Source organism: Chaetodon auriga, chromosome 18 (genome assembly GCF_051107435.1).
Source record: "Chaetodon auriga isolate fChaAug3 chromosome 18, fChaAug3.hap1, whole genome shotgun sequence".
NCBI classification, from domain to species: Eukaryota; Metazoa; Chordata; class Actinopteri; order Chaetodontiformes; family Chaetodontidae; genus Chaetodon; species Chaetodon auriga.
Genome location: NC_135091.1, coordinates 17,320,618 through 17,347,566, shown reverse-complemented (window position 1 = coordinate 17,347,566; position 26,949 = coordinate 17,320,618). Strand labels below are relative to the sequence as shown.

General features: G+C 42.3%; 4 protein-coding genes and 1 non-coding gene across 8 annotated transcripts; 4 read left to right on the top strand and 1 right to left on the bottom strand.

The window, feature by feature from the left end:
- Window positions 1-26: 26 nt before the first annotated feature.
- Window positions 27-3,584, bottom strand: glrx5 (glutaredoxin 5 homolog (S. cerevisiae)). Of its 2 annotated transcripts, XR_013078489.1 has the most exons (3): window positions 3,161-3,584; window positions 1,152-1,621; window positions 27-1,121 (listed from the first exon to the last, which is right to left on the bottom strand). XR_013078489.1 is itself a non-coding variant. In XM_076755778.1 (2 exons), the coding sequence occupies exons 1-2, from the start codon at window positions 3,456-3,458 to the stop codon at window positions 1,449-1,451; spliced, it is 471 nt and encodes a 156-aa protein (XP_076611893.1). In that variant the 5' UTR covers window positions 3,459-3,584; the 3' UTR covers window positions 27-1,448. The 2 variants fall into 2 exon arrangements, 1 of the variants encoding a protein (XP_076611893.1); XM_076755778.1 differs by having other exon boundaries at window positions 27-1,621.
- Window positions 3,585-3,893: 309 nt separating this feature from the next.
- prkrip1 (PRKR interacting protein 1) lies at window positions 3,894-4,967 on the top strand. Its single transcript, XM_076755777.1, has one exon. It carries the CDS (start codon window positions 3,935-3,937, stop codon window positions 4,496-4,498), a length of 564 nt encoding a protein of 187 aa, XP_076611892.1. The 5' UTR covers window positions 3,894-3,934; the 3' UTR covers window positions 4,499-4,967.
- A 165-nt stretch (window positions 4,968-5,132) lies between these two features.
- Window positions 5,133-5,408, top strand: LOC143337045 (small Cajal body-specific RNA 13). Its single transcript, XR_013078699.1, has one exon.
- Window positions 5,409-5,675: 267 nt separating this feature from the next.
- Window positions 5,676-14,504, top strand: clmnb (calmin b). Of its 3 annotated transcripts, XM_076755774.1 has the most exons (11): window positions 5,676-5,783; window positions 7,083-7,452; window positions 7,875-7,936; window positions 8,036-8,131; window positions 8,509-8,592; window positions 8,683-8,775; window positions 8,896-9,122; window positions 9,280-9,473; window positions 9,866-9,948; window positions 10,507-12,083; window positions 13,668-14,504. In XM_076755774.1, the coding sequence occupies exons 2-11, from the start codon at window positions 7,371-7,373 to the stop codon at window positions 13,792-13,794; spliced, it is 2,625 nt and encodes an 874-aa protein (XP_076611889.1). In that variant the 5' UTR covers window positions 5,676-5,783; window positions 7,083-7,370; the 3' UTR covers window positions 13,795-14,504. The 3 variants fall into 3 exon arrangements, with proteins under 3 accessions (XP_076611889.1, XP_076611888.1, XP_076611890.1); XM_076755773.1 differs by lacking the exon at window positions 5,676-5,783 and having other exon boundaries at window positions 6,065-7,452; XM_076755775.1 differs by lacking the exons at window positions 5,676-5,783; window positions 8,509-8,592 and having other exon boundaries at window positions 6,065-7,452.
- Window positions 14,505-23,915: 9,411 nt separating this feature from the next.
- On the top strand, window positions 23,916-25,800 carry LOC143336312 (alpha-1-antitrypsin homolog). Its single transcript, XM_076756388.1, has 4 exons — window positions 23,916-24,555; window positions 24,844-25,114; window positions 25,258-25,405; window positions 25,609-25,800. The coding sequence occupies exons 1-4, from the start codon at window positions 23,922-23,924 to the stop codon at window positions 25,798-25,800; spliced, it is 1,245 nt and encodes a 414-aa protein (XP_076612503.1). The 5' UTR covers window positions 23,916-23,921.
- The last annotated feature ends 1,149 nt before the right edge of the window (window positions 25,801-26,949 follow it).

Sequence of the window (26,949 nt, the reverse complement as noted above, 5' to 3'; positions counted from 1 at the left end):
GTACAAAAGAATCCACATCACTCGTAATTTGTCACAAAATATTTAATGGGTGCAGGGTTTACATGCAGCTACAATAGATTCAATAATATGCTTTCAATATACAATATCTTGCAGTGCACTATGTGACCACTGCTTCAATAATACATCTGTGTGCAGCAGAAGAACACTCCCATCCCTCGAACAAAAAAAGAAAAAAAAAAAAAAAAACACACTTCCTTCAGTGACAAATGAACAAATACCACAGGCTTAAATAAAACTGCTTGTTTATCCAAATGCGCTGGAAATCAGTTGTCGAGGTATGTTTTTGTTGCGTTTCAGCGGGTGAACACATTAAAACAGAGAGGACGCACAGGAAATGTGGCTCCTGGCAGGAAGAACAAACAGGGGACAAAGGTGTCCGATCGATCGAAGTCATTGACGGTGCGTGTGTGTCACGAGGTCAGTGAGGTGTGGTCCATGTCTGCAGTCACCTCCACTACACAAACAAATTCAGAAAAGAGATGTCATTGACCGGCTGTTAAAAACATCTTTGTATTATTATGAACCCACGTGAGCTTTATTAATCCCTGGCGTATGAACATCAGTCATGTCCCCTCTTTGTTCTTCCCTCTGGTTTTGTAGCTTTAGGCAGTTCAGGTTTCTATCAAATCTCTTCCTGGTGTGACCCAAGCAGCATTATAAACATCTGTTTTTTTTACTAGATTTTTTGAAGGATGGCATTGAGAAGTGGTGAATCGAGATGTGATAGAAAAGTATTCAAAACACAAGCACGTGAGAGATCAAAGTTTTCCTCTGTGTGATAAGGAGATATCAAAGCTGCTATAATCAATGGATCAGGTGACTATGCGTAATATGAGAGAGGTCAGTCCTAACAACACCGGCCTGTGCAGCCACGTACAGCTTTATTGCCTCTCTCACCTCATTGTTTTTGGTTTTCTGGCCTGCAACTTTTATTTTTGTCTACAGGAGGCAGCTGCTGTCAGCACAAAAAGCTCTGATGAACACAGTGTTTGCTACCAGCCCAGCACCAAACAGCAGTCAGAGAAAGTTAGCAAATAGCTAGTTGAGCATTTTGCAGCTGAAGAGACTTTTCTCGGGAGCTGATGGAGACCCAGTGAATACTGTACTACATTCATCAGGTGGCCAGATACATGTCAGTGTTGTGTTCGCAATGCCCCCCAATGGCTAAACATCGTCACTGCAGCTTTGAGGAGAAGGTGAGAAATGTGGGGAGAAGGTCAGAAAAATCGGATTTTGGATCTTTGTGAGGACACCGTCCACCCTTTTTTCATCTGCTTTCTTGTTGTGCCTTGTTGGCCAGAAGGGTGAGTCAATTTTGCCCATGGCTGCCTGGAGAGTTGATTTATCTGTGATCATCTGAGTGGTGGGGGTCAACCTGATAAATGTGTCCTCTGTCTTGTCAGCTGTTTGAAGCTGATCCTCTTTCTCTACTTGGATTCCTTCTCAGCGTTCAGCAGTGCAGAGTTGATGCCCAGCTTCTTTAACTCATCCACCAGGTCTCCGTTCTGGTGCATCTGGAGCAGGATGTCACAGCCTCCCACAAACTCGCCGTTGAGGTACACCTGAGGGATTGTGGGCCAGTTGGAGAAGTCTTTGACTCCTGTGGAAGACAGACAGACGGTGTTGGTGTCAGAGTCAGATTTAAACTAAAGACAATACTACATCACTACAAGTGGTAAGAGAATCATGGGAGGTGGACTAACATGACATGTCACTTACAAGCTACACCCTTCGGCAACTGTAATTTGTATAATCTAAACAGAAGAACTGAGTAATTAGCATGAGCAGTGATGGCCACCACGACAGAGACTCAAACATGCAATGGCAAACAAACCCCACACCAGCACCTACTCTGTTTAATCAAGAGATCTCATATCACCACAGTGAAATGTGCATGTGTTTACACACAGTGACTCAGCATTTAAACTGATTAAGCAGTGGCAGCCTGAATTCATTTATTAAGTTGGCCACATTTGATTCATGCTAGAGTTTAACTACAACACTCTTCTGCTGTCTCTCCTTTAACGGCCATGGACACTGATCATAATAGTAACTGTGTAATGCTGTAAACTGTGATATCATCTGAGGCTGTTATAGCGTACTACTGAGCCTGTTGAAAAAGTTGTGCAATTACAAGAACGTCCGACTTCATGCGTTCCCCTTCAACAGCCTCACACACCGCTGAAACGCTTTTCAGTGTTTTATATCACTGTATTAACAACAGTGACAGCACTCGACTAAAAATAAGATATTTTCCACTTATTCTGAGAGCAAATTCTGAGCTTTTGGCACAATCAACATCCTGCCTCTGTGACCTCATAGACCCAGGCCCTGGGAAATCAAACGCACACAATGAGACTCAAACGCTCGAGCTTTCCTGTTCTTCCCCATTCTGAGGACACTGCATGAATGCAGCATATGGAACACTCATGGAAGCACTACAATAGTGCATTGTGGGACACTTAATTTAGTTAAGGCTATTCTGCATCGTATTAAGTAAAATATCTGTACTGTGGCCTTTATTTGCCGTTCTTGGACAAGAATTTGTATCTCATACCCTACCTGAACTTAAATCCCCCATAAATTGGATGGTGGGTGAATGAATGGGTGTGAGTCACCTTGACTCTGACGTATGTCACATCACACTACTGCTGCAACATAAGCCTCAATCGACAAAATCCCATTAAAGGCCAGTGCTGATGTAACTACAAGAAACGCAGCCTTAACCCTTAAGTGCGGCCATTATTAAAACAACAGAAATGGCTCCTGGTGTGGCTGGATGAGCTGCTAAAGACACACATGTCCATACTGATGGTGACACCCGTTTGACTGTAAGGACCCCACCCTTTGGTCCTGCTGCAGGGCTCAGATAAAACCTGAATGCTGGGAAATCTGTAAAAGTAGCCAGAGAGGGCCGTTGACAAAAGGCTGATATGTCAAAGGTGTGAATGTGCCAATAAATAACTTGTTAACAAGGAGGACAGGTGAAAGAGGCCATGCTCACAACACAGGTTTCATCAGATACAAGCATATACTTTGGTTGCACTTCAGGCTGTCAAGTTGGAAACTTTGAGCTGAAAATAAAAAGTTCGTGAAAGGTGACGACTTGTTGCTGTTACGTCATGAACAGTTTCCTCACCTTGTCTGAGCTCCTGGTCCTCCAACACGTTGTACGCAGCGTAGTCGTCCACCCCGTGCATCCGCAAGATCTGAACCACGGCGTTGCTGAAGCCGCACATTGGCTGTGCCGGCGTCCCCTTCATGAACACCACCACTTTGTCCTTCTTCACCATCTCACCAAGGTCTCTCTGGCCGTCCGCCGCCGCGCACAGGAACCGGGCCGAGGTCGACCTCACGGGTCCGCCGGCTTGTATCGGTAAATAGACCGCAGCCCCCGACCGCAGACACTTTGAAGTAGATCTAATTAAACTGTTCATGGTTTTCGGTAGACAATAGTTTAATATGTGAAGAAATATTGCTGAAATTGACTCGTCTGCTGTACAAGCCAGAGGAACACCAGTTCGTCAACACTCTTATCTCTCGCGAGAAGGGGCGGTACCTGGACATTGATTGGACAGATGCGCCCAAACAAATTGTAATCTGCTTTGCCATTGGTCGATGTTAAGCGTCAAGTTAAACGTCAGTTACACAAGCTAATGCTATTCAAAGTGACATTATAAACACACATACAAATATACAGACATTTATATAGCATATATACATCATATATTATAAAGTAATATTACCACAGCCATTGCCACATACTTAACCACATACTGTTGCGTATTCTCTTGAAAAACAAAAAATTAAAATAAAAAAAAAGAGTCAAATAACTATTTCCGTGTTGCAGAGTCTCTTAAGAACTTCCGGGTCGACCTAAGCAAAAAGGAACAAGACGGCGATAGTTTGAAAGATGGCGGCGCACACGCAGAAGAATAACAAGCAGGGGAAACCCGGAGGAAAAGAGGCTCAGCCTCTGATAATCGCCAAAACTCCGGCAGAGGAACAACGTCTGAAGTTAGAGAGGTTGATGCGGAACCCGGATAAGCTCGCTCCCATCCCGGACAGGCCAAAAGAATGGAACCCGCGGGCTCCGCCGGAGTTTGTCCGAGACGTGATGGGTTCCAGCGCCGGTGCAGGCAGCGGGGAGTTCCATGTTTACCGACACCTCCGACGCAGAGAGTACCAGAGACAGGACTTTCTGGACAAGATGGCAGATAAGCATAACCATGATCTGGACTATCTGGATAAAGTGGAGCAAAACAAACAGGCCGCCGAGGAGAGAACAGCAAAGCGCAGGAAGAAGCGGGAAAAGCTGAAGCAGAAAAAGTTGATGATGAAGAAGGCAAAGCTGGAGGCCAAAAACAAAAACGACAAAGACACCTCCGACAAGAGCTCAGCGAGCAGCGAAGAAGAGGAGGAAAGAGAAGCCGAAGACGATGCCGAGGCTCCCAGCTTCATAATGGGGAAGAAATGACTTGGTCCTGGTTTTAATCCTCCCTGGTGACATTGTGGGTGTCTGATGATGAGGCCTCTGGGGACATGGACACAGAATCACATGAGAGCCTCTGGAAGGAGCAAAATAAACCCTGAGCCACTTTAAGTGGCTCCTACAGAAGAATGTTGCCCGCTTTTTCCAATTTAATCACAGAAAAGCCTGGATGGACTGCCCTGTTTAATGGGCAGGAAGCTGCCTTCAGTGTGTGGTTTTAAGCTGACCTCTGTGGTCAGAGTCCCAGCTGGAAAACAGACACGCTGAGGCGCCTCAGATTTTTCATTATGCTGTTTATAATCTCACTGAAATATTTGTTTCATGTTTCAGATAGCTGGCCAGGCGTTGTCTTCAGGTATTTCTTGAGTGTGCAAATTATGTGTTTTTTGTTGAATCAATGGGAATTGTCTACATTTGAACATAGCACAAACGTTTCAATAAAAACAAAACTATACATGGACGTGTCAGATGTTCAGATTGCTAAATTCTCTTTTTGTTGCAGTCACTGTTGGATGTGTTTGTGTTGTATGTTGGGGGCTGAGCAATGCATAAGATACTACTGCATTAAATGCAAGCAAGCGTGTGCATAGCACAACTACTGTATCTACAGTCTGATCGGTCTTTGCAGCCTTGTGATGCTGCTCCTTGCAGGAATATTGCTTGTGGGCCCAACAAGGTTGCAGAAAGCAACTCAAAGAATGAAAAGGCGTGACTTCTGGAGGCTCAGGAGTTTCACGTGCGATGTTCCTTGGACAGACTCCTGCTTTCCACGGTGGTGACGGTCTCGCTCTGTAGCCATCACCTTTCTTGAGGCAGGTAGAGTAAAACCTGACAGCCAGATATTGTTTGAAACAGGGAAAGCTCTTCCTGTCAGATACTGTCAGCTGTCACAATAACATCTGATTTGATATGCAAAAAAATCAAGGCTTCAGCAGCTTTGATTGGTTTCTGTAAGGAATGAACTTTGAAGTTGAAATGAGGTTGTCATGCAGGGCAGAACAAGTGAGACCTCTGGTCCAATTATTGAGTCTTTTAGTCTTGGCTCATGTGCTGGTATTCCACATTGATATTATTTATGATTCTCACTAATGTGCTCCTTCACAGTGTTGAAACAAGTTCAGCTATTATGATTTATAAATGACAGGTGTAACACAAACGGCAAGTTTCTTCTGAGCGATTCTGTTCACTGATGGAAGATTTCACTCATTAAAGATGCACTGAAGTTTCCCGCTGAGGTTGAATGAAGAATATTACAGAGCTGCAATAAAATGTGGGTCACTGCAGAAAGCACGGACTGCTTTTCGCAGCTTGTTATGAAAATTTCATTGCATCACATTAAGATCCAAAATGAGGGTTTAGCTTCCCACAGATACTAAGTGATTGAAAACTTAATTCTTCGTGTTCTTTGATAAATGTTCTATTTTATAAAGTGAGCCCATTACACGTCGTGCATTTTTCAAAATGAAATGTAGATTACTGACAGTGGAGGCAGATTTTTGAAATTGCAGACGGAAATAAAAGTGTGTTCAACCAGTTCAGCAGAGAAATATGGACACTCATCAAGTGGTTCCCTTAAAAACAAGCATCAAACTAAATTTCACAATTGAGAAATATCCATATACATGTTTATTATTGTAGCACAGTATTATGTAAAACCTATCCTCAGGCACAATGGAGCAAATATATTTTGACACAAGCCTCTCCAGCAGCCAATGGAGATTAAAGGATTAAACAGAAAATGCATTATGTCAAATAGCCTTGAGTCTCACTTTCTAACTATATTAAAAAATGCTAGGAATTAGCATTATCAGGGCCTGTGGGGTTCGGCTGCATTCAGACTGCTTCTAGCTCTGCAGCCCTCTTATTCATTTGAATGGAGCCAGTCCTGCAGCACAGTGTGGGCGTCAATACAGAGGATTCAGGAAAAAAAGTTGAACCAGGCTCAGCTTTTGCCACAATGTGATATCACCCTGGTGGATTTCTTTGTAACGTGAACTCAATATTTCTGTTTGCCTTTGTCGAGACCAAAGATAAAGTCATTTTCTGAGCTGTAAAATCTTGTCTGAGCCTTACAAACTGTTGGACCAGTGCCTTTCAACAACACAGCTGCACCGGCACAGCCCTCTGAACTGCTTTCATTCAGGGCTGTTGTGGGTCTGAATGTCTGCTCCAGACGCTGATGGTGAACTGCAGCGTTCTGGTTCATGTTTGGCCGGGGACCTTTGTTTTGTTGGACCTTACCTTTCTGTGCCCTCACTTCCTGTCATTTCTCTGCTGCAGCTATCTAATAAAAGCATAAAATCCTGAAAGGATGTGAGTCCAAAAAGAGTTTGCGTCTCAAACCATCTCTATAGATAACATTTTTTTTAATGTGCAAATGCTATAAAATCACCTCAGCAAAAACATTACTATCTGCTCATTCCTGTGAAAGCTAGTTGATTCCTCAAGTCTGAGCTGAATGTGCTTCTCTCAGTGAATCATGTCAGAAGGATTTATTACAGGCCTCTGCAGGAAAACCGTACGGCATAAAACCTAACAGTGATCCCTGCTGATTCCTTCATTTTAACAGTTAAGGACTAGCGACTGCCTCCACAGACAGATTTGTATGAACCGCAGCCTGCCAATAGGATTCAGGTTGAGTTGTCTCAGGGGAGTGGAAACTAGAGTTGATCAACACCTCGGAGGGAGGTTTCAGCATGTTCAGGCAAGACACACTGCCTCCCTTTGCCTTTTCTTCATCCGTATTCTGTAAGGAAACCTCCCAGCACCTCTAATTGCTACAAGTGCCTGACATTTTGAATTGTTCTCCCGTCTTATCTCCACAATGGCTCTTAAGTGGGAGCGAGACTGAAGTTAAATGAGAATGCCGGACGAGGCCAATGGGGATTCACAAAAGAAATCAGAGGGAGAGATCAGTCATCAGCATGAGCAGCCTCAAGGTACTGTGACAAGAAATACAAGTCTTCAGTTGAAGGCTAATTCCAACCCACTGTGTGGTAATGATGCTAAATAACCGCGTATAGTAGAAAAACATCACTATGCTCTTGAGAGGAAACAATTTGCAAGATAACCACATTTGTTAGGCTTGTCCTCCCTTCGGTATGTGGCATTGGATTGCTCAATCATACACAATTTCATCCGTTGAATTGCATCAAAAGTAGTTCACTTGAGTGTGACGTGTTGCATTTGAAATATATAATAGAAAGGAGATTAAAAAACAGATTATCTCATCTCAAATATCTTCACAAATTCTCCCACTTGCTGTTCAGTTAAAGCAAATTTTTGAAAATACTCCCAACAGTGTTAAATAGTAAAACTGCAGTGTTTTCTGTGCCTGTTTTCCCTGTTTTCTCTTCTCCAGATGAGAGGAAAGCAGTGCAGACGAGAACCTTCACCAGATGGATGAACGTGTTTCTGCAGAGAGTAAGGCTCAAATCAATGCGGATTTACTGTAACATCAGTCTTTTATACTGTAGCTCATAAATGCAATCACCAATAAGCTTTACGATTTGTTATTTCCAGAGTGATCCTCCCATTGCGGTGCACGACCTGTTCACAGACATTCAGGATGGCAGAATACTGATGGCGTTGCTGGAGCAGCTGTCTGACTGCAAACTAGTGAGAGTCAAGTTCTGCTGTTGAACAATTTGGTGTCAGCTAATATCAAGCCAATCAGCGTAGCTGGGAGCAAAGGGAAGTAGTTTGCCTGGCTCTGTTCAAAGGTCATAAAATCCACCTACCAGCAGCTTTAAAGCTCGACCTAGAAATAGGTGACAAAATGTAAGTTACTGTTGTTGTTACCTTTGCACAGAGCCAAGCTAGCTGCTTCCCCCGTTTCCTGTCGTGACGCGAGGCAAAGCTAAGTGGCTGCTGGCTATAACTTCATATTTTTTGCACATGTGAGTTTTATCAACCTATATCTGAGCATGAGAGCAAACAATCGTGTTTCCTGACACCATTCCCATAAACGCTCCTACTGCAATGTCTTATATTAGCTTTACAGGTTTAGGTCATCTCCTCACCGCATTTTCAGACTTAACAACATTTCTAAGGCCCTGGCATTCCTGGATGATAGACACGTGAGTGTGTTTACTTCAGATGATAGTGATATTATTCAAATCAGGAAAAAACTTGACTGTGCATGATGTCTCCTCCCTGTTGTCCCTCAGGTAAAGTTGCTTGGCATCGATGCCTCCAGTATTGCTGACGGTGTCCCTTCTGTTGTTCTTAATCTTGTCTGGAACATCATCCTGTATTTCCAGGCAGGCTTTTTCACCCGTCATCCATCACTCTAATATCTTAATATATTATTTCACTTCTGTCCCAGCTGTTTGTCTTTGTCACTGACCTTACATACACTCCGCTCTTTTACTCCAATACAGGTAAAAGAGGTGACGGGAGGCCTCCAGAGGCATTTGTCTTCTAGCCTCTCTTCCTTATCAATGAGCAGTTACCCCTTCCCCGGTGACCTCTCTCCCCAGCCAAATGACATTGGCAGCTACTCCTGCAAAACCCTGCCAGGCAAAGGTAGAAAGACTGCCAGGGAGCCCAAGTACCATGGGAAAGCAATCAAGACTCTGCTGCAATGGATCCAAGGATGCACATCAAAGTGAGTCTGAAAAAGATCCAAATGCTTATGAAATCATTTTTGTCAACAAATTGTCCCAAACCAAACAAATACTTAGAAACCCACAATGAGTGAAGCAAAATGTGTGAGCTGCCTGTGCTGAGGTTATATTTTCCATTGTGCCATTTTGAATGTGCAGGTTCGGGGTGGAGGTGCATGATTTTGGGAAGAGCTGGAAGAGTGGGCTGGCATTCCTAGCTATGATTAAGTCCATAAACCCAGCCTTGGTTGACCTGAGGGACAGTCTGTCCAGAGAGCCAAGAGAAAACATCCAGCTGGCTTTCATGATAGCCCATCAAAGTTTGGATATACCACCTCTACTGGAGCCTGAAGGTAAAAGCTTACGAAATAGAAAGAGTCGCACATTGGTCCATTTTCATCCTCAAAGACAAAATGTCTTTCTTCATGGTCACATAAACAGTACAACCACTGCGCTTATGCTAAATAGGTGCTAGAAGCCCAACACAGTGTAATGATACCACTTATCAAAGGTCCGCAGGGTATATCAGCAGCATTCGCCTCATTGCAGACCAATTCAGAGGTTGACCTCTCTATAAATGCACAGCAGAGGTCATTGCTGTGTGCAGTGGCATGTTTATTATATCTGCAGGGTCACATTGAACTGGGCTTTGGTCAAACCTCCAGCCTCCAACAGAAAGATATGTTCTCTATAGTAACAGTCTCTCCTGTCAATGTGTAAAAACTGTCTATTCTTCTTTCTGCAGATGTGTTCTGCATTTCACCAGACGAGCGGTCCATCATCACCTATGTGTCTATGTTCCTGAGGCACTGTTCAGGAATACATGAGGTTAGGCTTGAATAAGTTTGGCATTGTGTCTTTTTTGCTTTCTTGCTGAAAGTTAGATCAAAAAATTGATACTGCTCTCACATCAGTCTGCTAAATATAACACTACTACCAGTTGACAGTTAGCTTATTTTAGCCTAAAGACTGGTACAAACAATTAGCCTGGCTCTGTCCAACAGTAGCAAAATCTGCCAACCAGCATTTTTAGGTAAAAATGACAATTGTTTTTACTGGAGGTTATTTGCATGACTATTTCTTGGCTGGGTGTAGTAAGGATGGAAGGTTTTTGTCCTGATTAAAGAAATTAGATATGTCTTGTCTTTCAGTGAGCTGATTGACAGATTTTGTTACATTTGGGCAGAGGATAGCTGTTACCCCTGTTCAAAGTCTTTATGCTAAGCTAAGCTAACTGGCTGCAGCTTTATATTTAATGCACAGGTATGAGAGTGATATTGATCTTCTCATCTCAGTCTGCATTCACAAACACTAAGAATCAAGTATACTTCTTTCTGGGCATTATTTGCAGAGATATCAGTACCACTCATAAACTATGTATTACAGGACTGTACAACAGAAGTTCCTCAGATTCCAAATTTCGGATCACTTGAAACAGTCAGCTTTGGGGAGACCGGTGCTGATGACCCAGAGGCGCAAGCTTTGCTCAAAGGCTTTGAGAAGAGCAATGAGCAGCAACTGTGGAAACAGTGGGCCAGAAGACCCTCAGGGAGCCCCTGTGTCGCCTCACTTCACACAAGTGGAGCAGTTAAATCTGGCCTGTCCTCCAGCAGCGGTGACATCTTTTCATCCTGCCGTGGCCAAAGCATCAGTGAACAGCCTGTGGGCAGTGTTGCCATCTCACCGTTCAACAAAAAGAAAAGCAGGCCTCGGAGCGCTTTAAAGCCACCCAGTCCGCTGGACACAGCCGTAGTCAGCCAGGACATCAGATCATGGATGGAGAAAGCGTCTGCAGATCAGGGCTACAACAAGCCAAGAGTGGATGAAAGTCACTTTTCTTTGAGCTCCGAGGAAGGAATCTACAGCTTGTCAGCACTGGACTCAGATGAGGAGGAGGCTTACAACTACATCCTGGATCTGAATAAAGAAGTTTTTCAACCACATAATCAGCTGAAAAGACAAGTACCAAGGGTTGAAGAGGAAACAGCGGAAGAAATGTTCCTGAATGGACAGCAGACTGAAGAAGTGAAATGTCTGGAAGTGTGTGAGATGCTAAACGGCGATGGATGTAAACATCAAGAGGACTCACTTGCACAAAATGTTGAGTCAGACGTCAGGGCTCAGTCAGCGTTTCACAGGAAGTTTGATTGGGACAAGAAGGGAAGTAGTTCCAGAGAGATGACAAACAGCAGAGCTTTGTTTGACATGGAGCCAGAGGAAGAAAGCCAAGGCAGAGAGGAACGCGAAGAGGAGAGAGTTGTCAGAAGACAGAGTAATGATGATGGCCATTATTGTGAGGAAGTGAGGAAAAAGGAGATGACAGAAAATGCTAGACTGGTGATGCATGGATATGATAAAACAGAGGCTCTGGTAGATGAAACCAAGAAAACAAAGCTTTTTGAAGTGGCTAGTTGGAAGAAAGAGCTTGAGGAAAATACTGAAAGAGGGCCTTTTGAAAAATGGGGGAAAGCAAGTGAAAAGAAAGTGGTAGACAAAGAAGAAGAGGAAGACAATTTGATGCCATTTGAGGAAGGGAAAAACATAAAGTTAGGGACAGAAAAAAAGGAAAAGGGTAATGTAAAGGAGGAAGAGAGGGAGAATCAGCAAAGTGTTGGTGAGGATGTATATGAAGTCAGAGGAGCCGATGCAATTAGAATTAACACAGAAGAAGAAAATGTTGGGAAAGTCACTGCCCTCGAAATGGAAGATTTAACTTGTACAGATGAAGTCAAGGAAGAATCCAGTGATGAAGTCAAGAATTCAATGGATTTGGAGGCGGTTATAACGGCAGAGGAGAACAACAGAAAGTGTAAGATTACAAGACGCAAACTGACTGACAAGAAGGAGACAACAGACCATCCTGGTGAAACTACCCCAGAAAATGACACAAATGGAAGCGTTAACGTCCACTGCAGTGATACTAGTTGGACTCCTGCCTGCAATGCAACCTCTCAGTCATTCAGGTAGGTCATGACTTTTGTGATTTACAGTTGACTTCTTGGTAAAACACTGCCCTTGTTTGTGATAACTACAAATCAAGCTTTCCAATTTAGTATGGCATAGGTCTATGCAGTTTACTAAGACAATGGTGGCAGACAGGTTCAACTCTGTTTTAAACAGTGGATCTTCAATTTCACACTAAGGTACAGAGAAGCAGGTTGTCATTTCTGGCTGATGACTAGCATGTGAACAGCTATTTTTGCAACATGACCTGTAACCTCACAAAATAATGCAGTTAATTACATGCCCTTTGCCTTGAAATGCATTCCTGTTTCCAAAAAAGTTGGGACGCTGTAAAATGTAAATACAAAGAAAATGTGTTGATTTGCAAAACATTGAAAGCCCTTATTTAGTTGAAAATAGCACAAAGATAACATATCAAATGTTGAATCGTGTCCTCATTTAGAATTTGATGCCAGCCACACATTTCAAAAAAGTTGGGACAGTGGCAACAAAAGACTGGGAAAGCTGTGAAATGCTAAAAGCAAACAGCTGGTGGAACAACTCACAGTTAATTAGGTGAACTGGCAGCAGGTGAGTAACATGATTGGGTATAAAAAGAGCCTCCCAGAGAGGCTGAGTCTGTCTGCAGTGAAGATGGGGAGGGGTTCAACACTGTGACAGACTGAGCTGACAAACAGTGCAGCAATTTAAGAATAATGTGTCTCAATGTAGAATTGCAAAGAATTTGGGGATTTCATTGTATACAGTACATAATCTCATTAAGACATTCAGAGAATCTGATGAAGGACAAAGGCTGAAAACCTATACTGGCTGTCCGTGACCTTCAGGCCCTCAGACAGCACTGCACTGAAAACAGACAGGATTCTTGTTTGGACATCACTGCATGAGCTCAGGAACACTTCAAAAGCTTCGTCTGTGAACACAGTTCATCACTGCATCCACAAATGAAGCTGAAACTCTACCACGCAAAGAGGAAACTGCATATAAACCAGAACAGAAATGACCCCAAACTGTTGAGTAGCTGAAATCGATCATCAAGCAAGAATTTGAACTCATTCCACGTTGAAACTGACACCAGTCGCTCTCTTAGGTTCAGTTCCTCCTCAGTTCTTTGTTAAAAGATGATGCAACTGAGGGCTAAACATAAGCCTACTTTTCCCTACTTTTCTGAAATGTGTTGCTGGCATCAAATTCGAAAAGAGGATGTAATTTTCATGAACTGCTAATTAGCAGGCTCTGCTACTGTTTGCAGCCAACGCCAGAGCAGATACACACGGGTTAATCCATTTCTTACACTTGTGTTTTTGGTTTTGTAAGCGATAAAACAAGACGCCATCTTCAAAACTCTTCGTATATCGAATATATTGCTCATCACTACATCCCCAAGCTCACAGGTTCAAGACTGACTTACGAATTGCTGGTCAATCACTGGTCAATTCAGGTACAAAGAGGGGATAGTTAAATTTTGTGTTTTTGGTTTTATTGCTTTGATCTACCTCCGATTTCTTCGTGATGAATATGAATGTGAAGTGTCTCACTTTAGTCTGAAACGAACGTCTCGTGTTTTATGTGCTTTTCAACAGAGAGAAAGGATTCATTCTTCAGTTTTCAGCAGCCTCTGGTGACATAACCCCATTGCAGCTGGAAATGCTCTTGGTCCTGTGGATTCTGCTCTACTGCTGCTTCATGCTACCTCAGACGAACCTCTGAGTGCTTCCTTAGCACACCCTTATCATTAATATATGCTTATTAGCCCATTTTCTACGAATAAGCCAAACAGGGACACTTAAGGGTGGCTTGACTCTTTATCTGTGTCACTATGTTTCCCTCAAGGCAGCATTTAATGATTGTGTTTGTGTTTCGCTGCCAGCAGAAATAATTTGTCATTTGGGCTATCGTTTCAGATGAACGCATAATGGTGTTATTCCTCTTACAAGACATTTTTTCAGCAACTTGGTCTAACAATACACAATACATTATTACAGGGTTTGCGAGTTTTTTTTTTTTTTTTTGCTGAATGCATGTCCAAGATGCTCTGTTTTTCTTTGATTTATTTTTCTGGCAGAAATCCTTTGAATTTCAGTGGATGTTATCAACCACATGGTGGCATCACAGCCTCACAGCAGCAACTGTCTCACATGACAAACTTTCTTCACAGTATTCTGTTGACTGCTGAGAATCCCCTATGACCTGCTGTTTAATTAGAAGCTGTATTGACATGGCTGATAAGCTGATAATATTTAATGAGCACTTTGACATTTCGTAGACTCTCCCTGTGCCACTTGTGGCTTAGAATGTATATTTCATTGTTTTCATCTCAGATACTGTATGATAGTTAAAGCTTATCAACAATGCAGGCTTTTTTCATGACATTTTTGAGATTATGAGATACAAATAATAAATCACATACTTGTTCTGCACTATACCTCTGCTGGTCCTTTCCACTTCCATGATAGAATTTCGCTATGTAAATACTGTATTTCCAGGTGCCGTAAACACATTAGACACATGTATAGTGTCTTTGTTGGAATACCAGTGTGTACAGAACAAACTAGAGCAAAATTTGAATCTGCATCAGTTGCGCAAGTGTTCAAAATCCATGTTGACCAGAATGTGTATTAAAGGGAGGGGGGTGAGAATGCACTGTCCTCACTGTCCACCAAATACACACACATTCATCGCTGTTGAAATTCTAAGAAACTAAACATGCCGCCATTGTTTGCTTGGAGCTCAACCCACGGGTCAAAAGCTCAGTGCTGGAGATCGATATACTTTCAACACCATCGCCACCCCCGCGCAAAGCCACGAGAACAACACTTCCCCAAAGCCGGAGTTTGGCTGGTCTTATGAGAGATCAACCTGCGGCATCTCTGAATCAGGCCAGGCCAGGATGGTGAGAGAAGGAGCGATGTTCTTTTTTATGTACAGTTTTACATGTCTAACAGTGCTGGCATTGCTAAGAGGTTGCACAGCAGATGGGTCGGTTCTACCAAAGCCTGAGAAACGCTTCAGCGGGCCTCTGCGCAAGGAGCTAGAGGTCAATCAGCAGCTCAACACATCAGCTTTAAACACAGCCTTGGCCTTTGAACCTTACCATGACCTGGCCACCAGAACCACTGCTGAGCCTGGGGTCCAGCAGCAGCAGCAGCAGCAGCGCAACATCTTGTTCTCGCCCTTGGGCCTGGCGTCAGCTCTGGCCCTGCTGTCCCAGGCCTCTCGGTCCGAGAGTCGGAGCCAGGCCCTGGAGGCGTTGGGGCTGGCAGCCAACTCTACAGAGCAGAGCGTGGAGGCCACCATATCTGCTCTTACAAATCTGCAACACAGCCTCACTCTGCAGGAGGGAGGGGTTGGAGGTGGGGTTCAAAGTGCAGAGTCTGAGGCTGGAGCTGGAACAGGAGCAGGGATTAAGGCCACAGCGGGGGTTAAAATTGGAGGTGCAGATGCTGGAAACAGAGCTGATGTAGATGATGGAGCAGAGGGCAGGACTGGAACTGAGGATGGTGTTCATGCTGGGGGTCAGTTGAAAGTGTGGAGCGGCCTACATATTGATGGAAGACCCTCACTGGACTATGACAGTTTTTTGTCCAGGCCTCAGCACACTGGACCCTCCGCCTTCAACATCAGCTTTGAGACGTTGATGAAAGACTTGCAAGCCTCTGACAAACTTGAACTTAACAATTATGTTTATTTCAAAGGTAGCTTCTTGTTGTATGGCTGATGACAGTTGCAGTTTTTGTGCACATGTATTTACAGTACTGAGCAAAAGTTTTAGGCAGGTGTGAAAAATGTTGTAAACTAAGAATGCTTTCAAAAATATAAATAATAATTGTTTATTTTTTTTTTTAATTTACAGAATGCAAAGTGTTTGGTATTTGGTGTTACTACCCTTTGCCTTCAAACCAGTATCAATTCTTATAGGTACACTTGCACAAAGTCAGGGATTTTGTAGAACCAGCCAATTATACCAAACAGGTGCTAATGATCATCAGTTTCACATGTAGGTTGAAACACAGTCATTAACTGAAACAGAAACAGCTGTGTAGGAGGCTTAACACTGGGTGAGGAACAGCCAAACAGTCAAGGTGAGGTTGCAGAAGGTCACAGGTCATACACCATGGCAAGACTGAGCACAGCAACAAGACACAAGGCAGTTATACTGCATCAGCAAGGTCTCCCCCAGACAAAGATTTCAAAGCAGACTGGGGTTTCAAGATGTGCTGTTCAAGCACTTTTGAAGAAGCACAAAGAAACGGGCAACGTTGAGGATCATAGACGCAGTGGTCGGCCAAGGAAATTCAGTGCAGCAGATGAAAACACATCAAGCTTATTTCCCTTCGAAATTGAAAGATGTCCAGCAGTGCCATCAGCTCAAAACTGGCAGAAACCAGTGGGACCCAGTACACCCATCTACTGTCCGGAGAAATCTGGCCAGAACTGGTCTTTGCTGCTAAAAAGCCATACCCCTGACACGGAAACAAGGCCAAGCGACCCAACAATGAACGAAAACATAAGAACTGGGGTGCAGAAAAATGGCAGCACGTCCTCTGGACTGATAAGTCAAAATTTTAAATATTTGGCTGGAGCAGAAGGCAGTTTATTTGCCGAAGGACTGGAAAGCAGTACAGCAAAGAGTGTCTGCAGGCAACAGTGAAGCATGGTGGAGATTCCTTGCAAGTTTGGGGCTGCATTTCTGCAAATGGAGTTGGAGATTTGGTCAGGATTAATGGTGTCCTCAATGCTTAGAAATACAGGCAGATCCTTATCCATCATGCAATACCATCAGGGAGGCATATAATCGGCCCCCAAATTATTCTGGCAGGACAATGACTGTCTTCAGCGTAAAGAGGAACAAAAAGTCCTGGAAGTATTGGTATGGCCCCCACAGAGCCCTGATCTCAACATCATCGAGTCTGTCTGGGATTGCATGAAGAGACAGAAGGATTTAAGAAAGCCTACATCCAAAAAACATCTGTGGTTAGTTCTCCAAGATGTTTGGAACAACATACCTGCTCAGTTCCTTCAAAAAGTGTGCGCAAGTGTACCCAGAAGAATTGATGCTGTTTTGAAGGCAAAGGGTGGTCACACCAAATACTGATTTTAGATTTCTCTTCTGTTCATTCACTGCGTTTTGTTAATTGATCAAAATAAACTATTAACACTTACATTTTTGAAAGCATTCTTAGTTTACAGCATTTTTCACACCTGCCTTTGCACAGTACTGTATATTCACCATGCAGGGTTGGGAAATATTCCTGTACTTTAAGGGTATGAACAATCAGACAGATCACTTTCATTGCTTTACAAAAGAGAAACGTACATCTTCAAAACACGTGAAAGCTTAAATGACAATGACATTGCAGCTAAATTAGAAAAAGCAAAGTCAGTACACTTCCAATATGTAAATTCACACAGTAGGTACTTTTTGTTGGTGTGCAACCTCTATCTTTGCCAATCTGTTTTCTTATTTAATCTGTAACCTGTCCCCTTTATTGATGACACATAAATCAGGTCGTCAACCATTTGAGCGCCGCCACACGGTGCTACGGAGCTTCCAGCTGAATGCTACGACCAGCGTGGAGGTTGCCATGATGTTCAGGGATGACTCTTCTGACGTGATGATGCTATATGACACCAACTGCTCTGCCACGGTGGTGCGGCTGGCCCAGTCAGATCGCCTGGCCTCACTGCTACTTCTTCCTAAAGCTGAGCTGCAGCCCCTGGAGGACTGCCTCTCTGACAGCCGGATGAGCTTTTGGCTCAGCAACTTGAAGCCAGGGTAGGTAGGGTGTCCAAATGGTTGAACATGAATGAGCATGGCATGTCAAGCTACCCTCTCACTCATGTATTCTCCTGACTACTTGCATGGGCTTTTGTGTTAGCAGCTTCAAGGATGAGTGAATGTGAAATGATGACAGTTTTTCATCCCTATCTTAATTACATCAAGCTCTTATTGGAGTGAATTCAGATAAAAAAGCATCAATTTGAGGCCAGGAGGAGCTGTTAGGAAAACACAGTGATTGATAAGCTAGAAATGCAACATTTGAAGGGTTGGTTCACCTTAAATACAATTATTACACCCAGAAATCTCTTTTACCTCTGGTAATACCACGCGATGCTCATTGTTTTTATGTTTCCTGTTTTCAAGACATGTTTTTGAGATTTATGTTTCCAGCTCAATATAATGGAGGTGGATGGAGTTTCATGTGTGATGCCCACAGCATTAACCATTTTCACATTTTAAGAATTCCACAGCATTGAGTCCCTCTAGAGGCAATAAGTTTCTTTCTATCCACTGGTTTTATGAGCAGTTTGAAACCTTCCTCAAATTCATATGTGGAAGTAATATTAATGCCATGTTTCCAACATTGTCCTCAGAACATACTGTGAACACTATTTTTATTACTACTTTGCACAAAATTTCTTCGCATAATTTTTGTGAAGATCATAAACAGAACTCCATTCACTTTCATTGTGTTGGGTGGAAGCGTAAATGTCAGACATGAATATCTCAAATCCTGGACAAATAAAGCATGGCTAGATATTACAAGGGCAAGAGAAAGTGAGAAAATATGTTTTTTAATATGCTTTTTGTTACATTTTGGGGAATTTACCCTTTAACAACACAAAGGTCGTATTTATTACCGGGTTTTAGTTATGAAACATGTGGTGGGTGGAATCTACATATGAGTGTTTGAGCATACTAGCCCATAGGTTCCATGTACAGTGTTTGCCCTCTTTCAAGAATGTTTGCTTATCCCTGAGTATACAGTATATTGATCCATGTCACAGGACAGGCACCCTCTCACTGGTCCCCAGCAGTCACTGGCTTTTTGTCGTTCAGTAGCATGATGAATGATGCTGAGTAGATTCTAAGTCAGCAGTAATTACTGCTCTCTATACATCAGTGCGTGAAAGCCTGCAGTCCAGGTCCCACAGGTTGTAACAAGAGAACTTAGAGCAAATCCATTCACGCATTGATTGTTGTTTTCACAGGCGGGCAGAAATCCTTTTCCCTAAATTCCAACTAAGGAAATCCTACAGTTTAGAAAATCTCCTGAGGAACTCCGGGGTATCATCCATTTTCTCAGACTCAGCAGACTTCTCGGGAATATCGCCGAAGAAGACGCTGAAGCTTGTCAAGGTTAAGAGACAACCAAAATGTTCTGTTTTTCTTTGTCAGAATGGAATACTATGAAAATACTAGACATAATCATTTGGTTGAGACCTTTGAGGAACAAATTTGATATTTGCTTTCATTGATTTGTACAATTGCTCATCTCGCTTCTTGATGCACGTTTCACTCAGTTTATTCTCTCCATCTTTGTTCTGTCACTACTCCCGTTTCTGTGTCGTTACACTCAGGCTCCTCATGAGGTCATGCTGGAGATGGAAGAGACCAAGTCAGAAGACGGGGGGAGACCTGACACCATGCTGGACTTCTCTGTCCCTCCAAGAATTACCTTTAGCAGACCTTTCATCCTCATAATCTATGATAGTGTCACAGGGCTTGTCCTGCTCATAGGGAGAATTATTGATCCTACAGATGTCTAAACTAGAGTGAACTTTACACTCTCCTTTTTGTCCTTTTTTCCCTTTTGCTATGTAGATATAATACTGCATTCACTTACAGTACATTATATAACAGCATTGGTTTGTTTTTTTCCATAATGAGGCATATTATATTGGAAAAAAAAAATACATTTCCTGCAATTTCACTGAATTTGCTGAGCGTGTTTTGCTTTACGTCCAATTTTCCAAACATTTCAGGATGATTTATAGTTCATTCCTCCATTTTCACAGAATGATGAAAAGACATTTAAATGGAAGTAATTTATCCCTGTGACTGAATCTCTGCTATTCCTGCAAAAAACATAAAACACGTTTCTTCCACTACAAAAGCATTTTCTCTTTTGTCGTTTTTTTCACTCTGCAGCCCATTTCCTCCTGTAACATCTCTGTATCATCTTATGCAATTATCGGAAATGGCTTTGCAAGAATGTCGAAGCTTATTTGCCAAGACAGAAATGAAAACGTTCATAAAACACTGTTACATTTTCATACTGCAGCAGAGTTTAGCAACTGCTGGACATTAGCTCATTTTACCTCGGCATCAGACAGACTTGTGGAGATCTCAAGATAATATTTAGCTTGTTGAGGAAATAAACAACAGAGGATGGTTTGAGGAATAGGAAAACAAATCTATGACAAATAACAGAAAAGTCAAATCTTCACACCATGACTGACCTGGGACCAGAAGTTTTCTACGTATAAAGAAAATTAGGTGTTGAGAACGTGACCACCTCACACATGCTTCACACCAGGGGTACACACAGACTTCTATGGGTGCTATAAAGAAGAGGTGAGAGACATTAGAAAAAACATTGTTTATTTTATTTGAGATATTACCTGTGTTACTATTTTTGCAGTCAAAGGTGAATTTACAAGTGAAACTTTAAATGTAATATAACTGTTAAATTCTGTTTCAATATGAGCCCTATATATATTACTCACTGATCATCTGTCTGACTCTTAATGGTGACTGAGATTTCATAGCTGCTGATGGTTTACATGCACATGTGATGAATTAATGGTGCGGGCGCTATAATAGCCGCAGCCGTCTCTAACTGTCGTGCATAATGACAGATGCTCTGGTGCTGGTGGACATCCTTGCTGATGCAACATAGTCGGTTCTTCTTTGCTGTGCTTCTCAATGACAGGTCTAATGAGTGGTTGAGCAGGCAGACATGTCATTATGCAGCAGATAATACAGGTATACTATGCAGGATTCTCCTCAAAAACCTGTCACTGCCTATTTATCTGAAGTGACCCTTCCTTCTGCCTGTATTTTCTTATTATGCCATGGTGAGGATGTTTCTGGGCTGCAGCCTTTGGACAGTGGATGTGTCGCGTGTAGGTGAGGTCTAGACTTTATAAAAAGGGAACGTTATGAAAATGGTGGGCACGGCACTGAAAACCTACAAACAGTAATATACTTCTTTAGAGGTTTAGATACATGTACATGTTTATATTGTCAAGGTTTCTCTATTTATACATGCAAGAGTTATCTTAGCCTCCCCTCAGACCTTCCAGTCGCTTGATTTGTCCTCCTAAAACTCCTTCCTCACTTGATACATTATACTCCCTTCTGCACCTCATTGGATGGTTTGCAGGCATATCATAACACACTGTCATGTGTAGGAATGAAAAGCATCCTTTCCCATAAGCCTTAGGCCATCATGGGTTAATACTGCATGCACACAGATGTTGGCAGAATGGAAAGAACAGGAAAACCTCCCATCCTTCCAACTTTAGAGCGTTCATTTTCTAAGATGGTTGATGGCTACCCCCACTGATGACCTTATAGTCAAATTATCGCCTCTTCAGTTAGCTGAGTTGCTTATATTAATATTACTACAGGATTTTATTTAAATCTAAGTGCCAACAATGCAGGTTTTTTTCAACCGTGCTATCACAGCTCCGTCACAATGAAAAATTTGCCGACCTAGCTGCTCATTATTAGAGTCTAAACTGCATTATGCCAATGTGGCAGCAATGTCACCAGCTGAAGTGAGTCCATGGGTGAGTAGGCAGGCTGAGGCCACTTCACAAATGGCTGTAATAGCAGCAGGACAGAAGGGTGTAAACATGTTTTTAGACAGCAGAAATGACAGCTAAAAATCGAGGTGGTGGACCTCATAAAGATGGAAGAATCCAAGTTATGATGACATAAGTACCCACACTTGTGAATTTTCACAGGAGCTATATTTTTTCTTTGACGCGGATTAAATTATTGTCAAGCCTCCTATAGCGGGTGTTGTCGTAGATACTCAGTTATCTTACAATCTCACAATATGAATACTAACAACGTAACTGTAGTAGTAGTGTTTGAATTAGAAAGCTTGGAGGTGACATTTAGGCTTAAAAAGATGCCGTGTTAGCACACAGCTGTCTCTTCTTTCTTGTTTTTGTATTTTGCTTTTATTGGCTTATTTACAATAAAGATGCAGACAGGAAACAGTGAGGGAAAGAGAAGTGTGACATCCCACAAAGGTCTCCAGCTGAAACCAGGCCAAGTGTCATGATCCAGGCGGTTTAGTTTTGTTCTTTCCTGTTTTATTTTGAAATATTTTCTTGTGTCAGAATTTACTTTACTTCCTGCATTTTTTGGAAAACCACTTATTACTTTTCCAAACAAGTTTGGTCAGTGTTTTTGATGAGTTCACATTGATGGAGAATGCAGAAAAACATTAAATTGTTGATGTCAGATATGCACTCATTAAATATATTTGTTACCGCTTCATGTAGATAAACTGTGGAATAATACTGAAAAATGATAATGGAAGTGTTGTCATTTCATTGTGAAGATTTAGAAAGACAGGAGAGACATCAGACTGCTTGCCATCATAGCTTAGCAAATTTGTCAGAACAAAGTCAATCACCAGTGTGACCAAATCGTATTTTCCCATTCACACACTCTCTGCAGCGTAATGCTCAGTGTGGAGCCTGGCTGCAGTTAAGGAGAGCAGCGCTGCAGCAGTTACAGGCTGAGGTGGACAGAACACCATGGAGGACAGCACAGAAAGGATCAGGACTCTGATTTATTTTTCATTTTAACTTAAACAGATCCATTTAAATATGTCCAGATCTGCTCCAGTACTGATCCTTAGGATTGTCGCGGGACATCTGTATTATCAACCTTTTAGCTATGAATCAGGGCCTTGAGTATTTGGATTAAGTAGCTTGTGAAAAATAAAGTGTCAAATTGATCAGGCTACAGCAGTTATTTCAATGTGTCGGATACATATTTAATCAACATTTAGGAAAACATAAGTATCCGATTGGACTTCTATCAGCAGGACTTGCTTAACTTTGGACTCTGGACTCTAGTCTAAAAATGTTATGATACTGTATATTGTGTCCACATGTGTATAAAGTTGGTAGACGAGTGCTTAAACTGCATTTACGACATGTTGAGCATTATTTTATGGCTTGGCATGAAGCAAAATAAAGCTCGATCGAGAAATACTGGCATGCTATTATCTTTCTACTTTAAATCAATATTGTTATTTAGATGAGTCAACAGGGAGTTCAGTCACCCAGTTATGTTGATGAAAGGCTGTATGATTTAGAACACCACTTCATGTTATTTCATGAAAGAAAGCAAACCAATGATTTCACAATGGAAATCAAGTGAAAACCAGAATGACTTCACAGTCTGAAAGGATTTCTCTCATGTTTCCCTGCATACTGAAAGGCCAGTGAATTCTGCTGTATTATTTGCTATCTTTAGGTCTATGATGATAATATAAGCATGAAGGTATGTAATGCAATATGTTATAAAACATATGTGCAGACGCTTTTCCAGCAGCCCATTATCTGACCAGTGATCCTTCACCCAGGCTGTGGTGAATGAGTTGGGTTGCATCAGTAAAGATAGTCTGGTCAGATATTTGAGAGCACAGAATAGGGGCTGGTTAATTTTTGACCGAACTGTCAGCTGACTCTCAGAGCTCCTGTATATAATGGGGAAGTTTCTGGCAAACTGTCTGCAGCAAAGAGGACATTAAAGGTAAGCAAGGCACTTTATTGGAATATGCCAACATTTTTTATATAACTTTAAATTTTAAAAATCTGGTTTGAAAATGAACCTTTGACGACATGATGATATATAATAATTTGGAAGGGTAGAGCTGCTTAGAAGCTAAACCACATCAGTGATGTGTCCTGTTTAATTAAAAGGCATGGAGCCGTCAGGGGTCTATATTATCTAATACTACTTTAACCTACTGTATTGAGCCCAACTAACCTCCTCTGGCTTCCCTGGACAGGCTTTTAAGATGCGTGGGATCTTTGCTAGTTGTGCACTCACAGCACTGCTGCTGGCTGCAGCTTGGGCAGACCACCACGGGCACCACCACCACCACAACCACGCCGGCACTGAACACAGCCATGAGGGAGAAATGAGCTGCCACAAGCTGTCCCCTCCCAATGCTGACTTTGCCTTTGCCCTCTACAAAAGTCTGAATGCCAAGGCTGCTGCCGGAAAGAACATCTTCTACTCGCCGCTGGGCATCTCCACCTCTCTGTCCATGTTGTCTACAGGGGCCAGTGGTGAAACCCACAGCCAGCTGTTCTCCACATTGGGCTACAGCGCTCACAACCAGGCAGACATCAATGACGCGTATGAGCATCTTATCCACATGCTTGGCCACAGCCAGGAGAATTCGCAGTTGGATGTTGGCAACATTGCTGCGGTGCGCACTGGCTTCAATCCTCTGGAGAAATTCACCAAGGATGTGCAGCACTACTACTCTGGTGAGATCCACAAGACCGACTTTACCAAATCTGCTGAGGCTGCAGCTGAGATCAACAGAATGATTGCAGAAAAAACAAAGGACAAGATCAAAGACCTGGTGAATGACTTGGACGCTGACATGGCAATGGTGCTGATCAACTATGTCTTCTTCAGAGGTAGGACACATACGCATACAGAGAAATTCTCAAATGAACTGACTATACATACAGACTGCTTTGAAAAACACATACAGTAGAGACACACCATCAATACAAGTTGAGGTGTACATGTGTAGTGTGAGGTGCTGAATGACAGAACATGCCACGAATGTGTAAATTAAGATGAGTCATGAAAGATAAAAAAATGCAAGATAATTTTACATGCTGCAACATTTTAAAACGAGTAACCATGATCGCTTGAGCTGACATGCAGTGACTACTTTCCCCCTCCACTGCATCATACAGGACAGTGGGAGAAACCCTTCAATGGAAACTTAACAAGCAAGGCTGACTTCCATGTGGACGATACCACCACGGTTCAGGTGGACATGATGAAGAGGACAGGTCGCTACGACTTGTATCAGGATGCTGAGAACCACACCACTGTCATTATGCTGCCCTACAAGGGCAACACCTCCATGATGATCGTCCTGCCTGAGGAAGGCAAGATGGCGGAGGTGGAGGGCTACATCAACAAGGACTACATCAGGCATTGGCATGACTCACTCTTCAAGAAGTAAGAGATTCATTTGATTTTCTTCCGAACTCTCATCTCCATGGTTGTAAAGTGTCATGGAGTAGTCTGTGTTTGAATGAACGACCTGGAAATCAGCTTATATATTCCAGTGATTCTGACTGTGTCGGTGGTCTGTTTGTCAGCTCTGTGGATCTGTTCATGCCAAAATTCTCCATCTCTGCTGATGCCTCCCTGGAGAGCACATTGAAAGAAATGGGCATAACTGACGCCTTTTCAGACAGTGCTGATTTCTCTGGCATATCTGAAGAGGTCAAGCTCAAACTCTCAAAGGTAGGAGAGGCGAACGTGTTTGTTATGTACACAGAAAACATTAAAGGAACATGCCTATGTCATGATGCATGATGACGCATGGAGGAATGTTAATGATCACAAATACGAGTAGAGTAGATGTTTGTTGCAGAGACCCTTTGCTAGCTTGTTGCTTCTACACTTCTTAACAAGACATTCACTGCCTCGTCCTGGTTCCTCTGCAGGTGTCCCACAAGGCTGTGCTGAGTGTGGATGAAACAGGAACAGAGGCAGCAGCCGCCACCACCATCGAGATCATGCCCATGAGTATGCCTGAAACAATAAAACTCGACAGACCCTTTTTGGCCTTCATCCTGGAGCACTCGACTAAGAGCATCCTCTTCATGGGCAAGATTAACAACCCCACAGCCATGTAAAGATGCTAGGGAAAGAAATGTTACATTTTCACAGTGGATTAAGTTTAAGTTGCTTCAGGACATTAGCTCATTCTTACCTCAGCATTTGGAAGCCCTGTAGAGATGTCACAGTGATAGTAAGAGTATTGTGGGAATGATGAATAGACCATAGTTTGATGAATGAAACAACAGATCTCTCATCAAGTAAAAGAAATGTCATCTGAACATGGCTAGGTGCATATATGTCTAAATACATCATTACATATTTCATCCAGCTGACTGTTGCATGTGATGCAGTCGATGTATATCACTTGAAGCATCAGCTGACACATTGAGCTAACGTGTCACTGGGCTTTTGCTGTCTCAACGTTGTTCATAATGAAGTGAAATAAAGATTTGTCATGAACACCTGCCATTTTATGTTATTTTAATATTTCTATCTCACCTTCTATCAAGTTCACAGATCCAATCATTTTAAAACTGGGGGCTTCATGAATTACAATATGAAAAAATGAGACATTACTGAGAGAAGAACCAATTGTTCTGTAAAAAAATGTAAAGTAGTTGAAATGACAGTTCTGAAAGAGTCTCTTTATATTGCCCTCCGAGGACACTGATTTCTGGTGTATCGTTTGATTTCTATAATTGTGTGAAGATCATACACATTTCACGCAACACACCAGTGCTTCTTCACCGACAATGTGCCCAGTGATCTGTGTTGCAGTAGTACAGATAACTTTGCCAGAGATCTCTTGGCACAGGACATAAAAAGTTAATATTTAATAAAGCTGTCAGCTAACTCTCTTGGATCAGTTGAATGTAAGGGTGAAGTTTCTGCCAATCCCAGCAAAGAGGACGTGAATGATGAGAGTGGCTCTTCATTAAAATATGCTGAATGCTTTATATAATGAAGATCTTGAATGTAAATTTCATAAGTAGAAATGAAGCTTTCAACATGTGGGAATCAAGTGTGATAGAATGGAAGTGTAATGCTGTTTAGAAGTAACATTCAAAGGTACTGAGTCATTAGTTGCTGTCCGCTTCAAATTTTTAATTCATCACATTAGATAAAGTATACTATCCAAACACATTATCAAATGAACACCAGTTTATTTTTTTACAATCAAGATTATAAAGTTGTTTATTATCAAAGGCTATTATGATTTGCTG

Bases quoted from the DNA above. Each gene is read 5' to 3' on its own strand.
- LOC143336312 (XM_076756388.1), top strand. From the start codon at position 23,922: ATGCGTGGGATCTTTGCTAGTTGTGCACTCACAGCACTGCTGCTGGCT. The intron at 24,556-24,843 runs GTAGGACACATA...TGCATCATACAG, and splicing joins CAACTATGTCTTCTTCAGAG to GACAGTGGGAGAAACCCTTC. The intron at 25,406-25,608 runs GTAGGAGAGGCG...GTTCCTCTGCAG, and splicing joins TCAAGCTCAAACTCTCAAAG to GTGTCCCACAAGGCTGTGCT.
- glrx5 (XM_076755778.1), bottom strand. From the start codon at position 3,458: ATGAACAGTTTAATTAGATCTACTTCAAAGTGTCTGCGGTCGGGGGCT. The intron at 1,622-3,160 runs GTGAGGAAACTG...TGTCTTCCACAG, and splicing joins GGACCAGGAGCTCAGACAAG to GAGTCAAAGACTTCTCCAAC.
- clmnb (XM_076755774.1), top strand. From the start codon at position 7,371: ATGAGAATGCCGGACGAGGCCAATGGGGATTCACAAAAGAAATCAGAG. The intron at 8,132-8,508 runs GTGAGAGTCAAG...GTCTTATATTAG, and splicing joins AGCTGTCTGACTGCAAACTA to CTTTACAGGTTTAGGTCATC. The intron at 9,123-9,279 runs GTGAGTCTGAAA...TTGAATGTGCAG, and splicing joins ATCCAAGGATGCACATCAAA to GTTCGGGGTGGAGGTGCATG.
- prkrip1 (XM_076755777.1), top strand. From the start codon at position 3,935: ATGGCGGCGCACACGCAGAAGAATAACAAGCAGGGGAAACCCGGAGGA.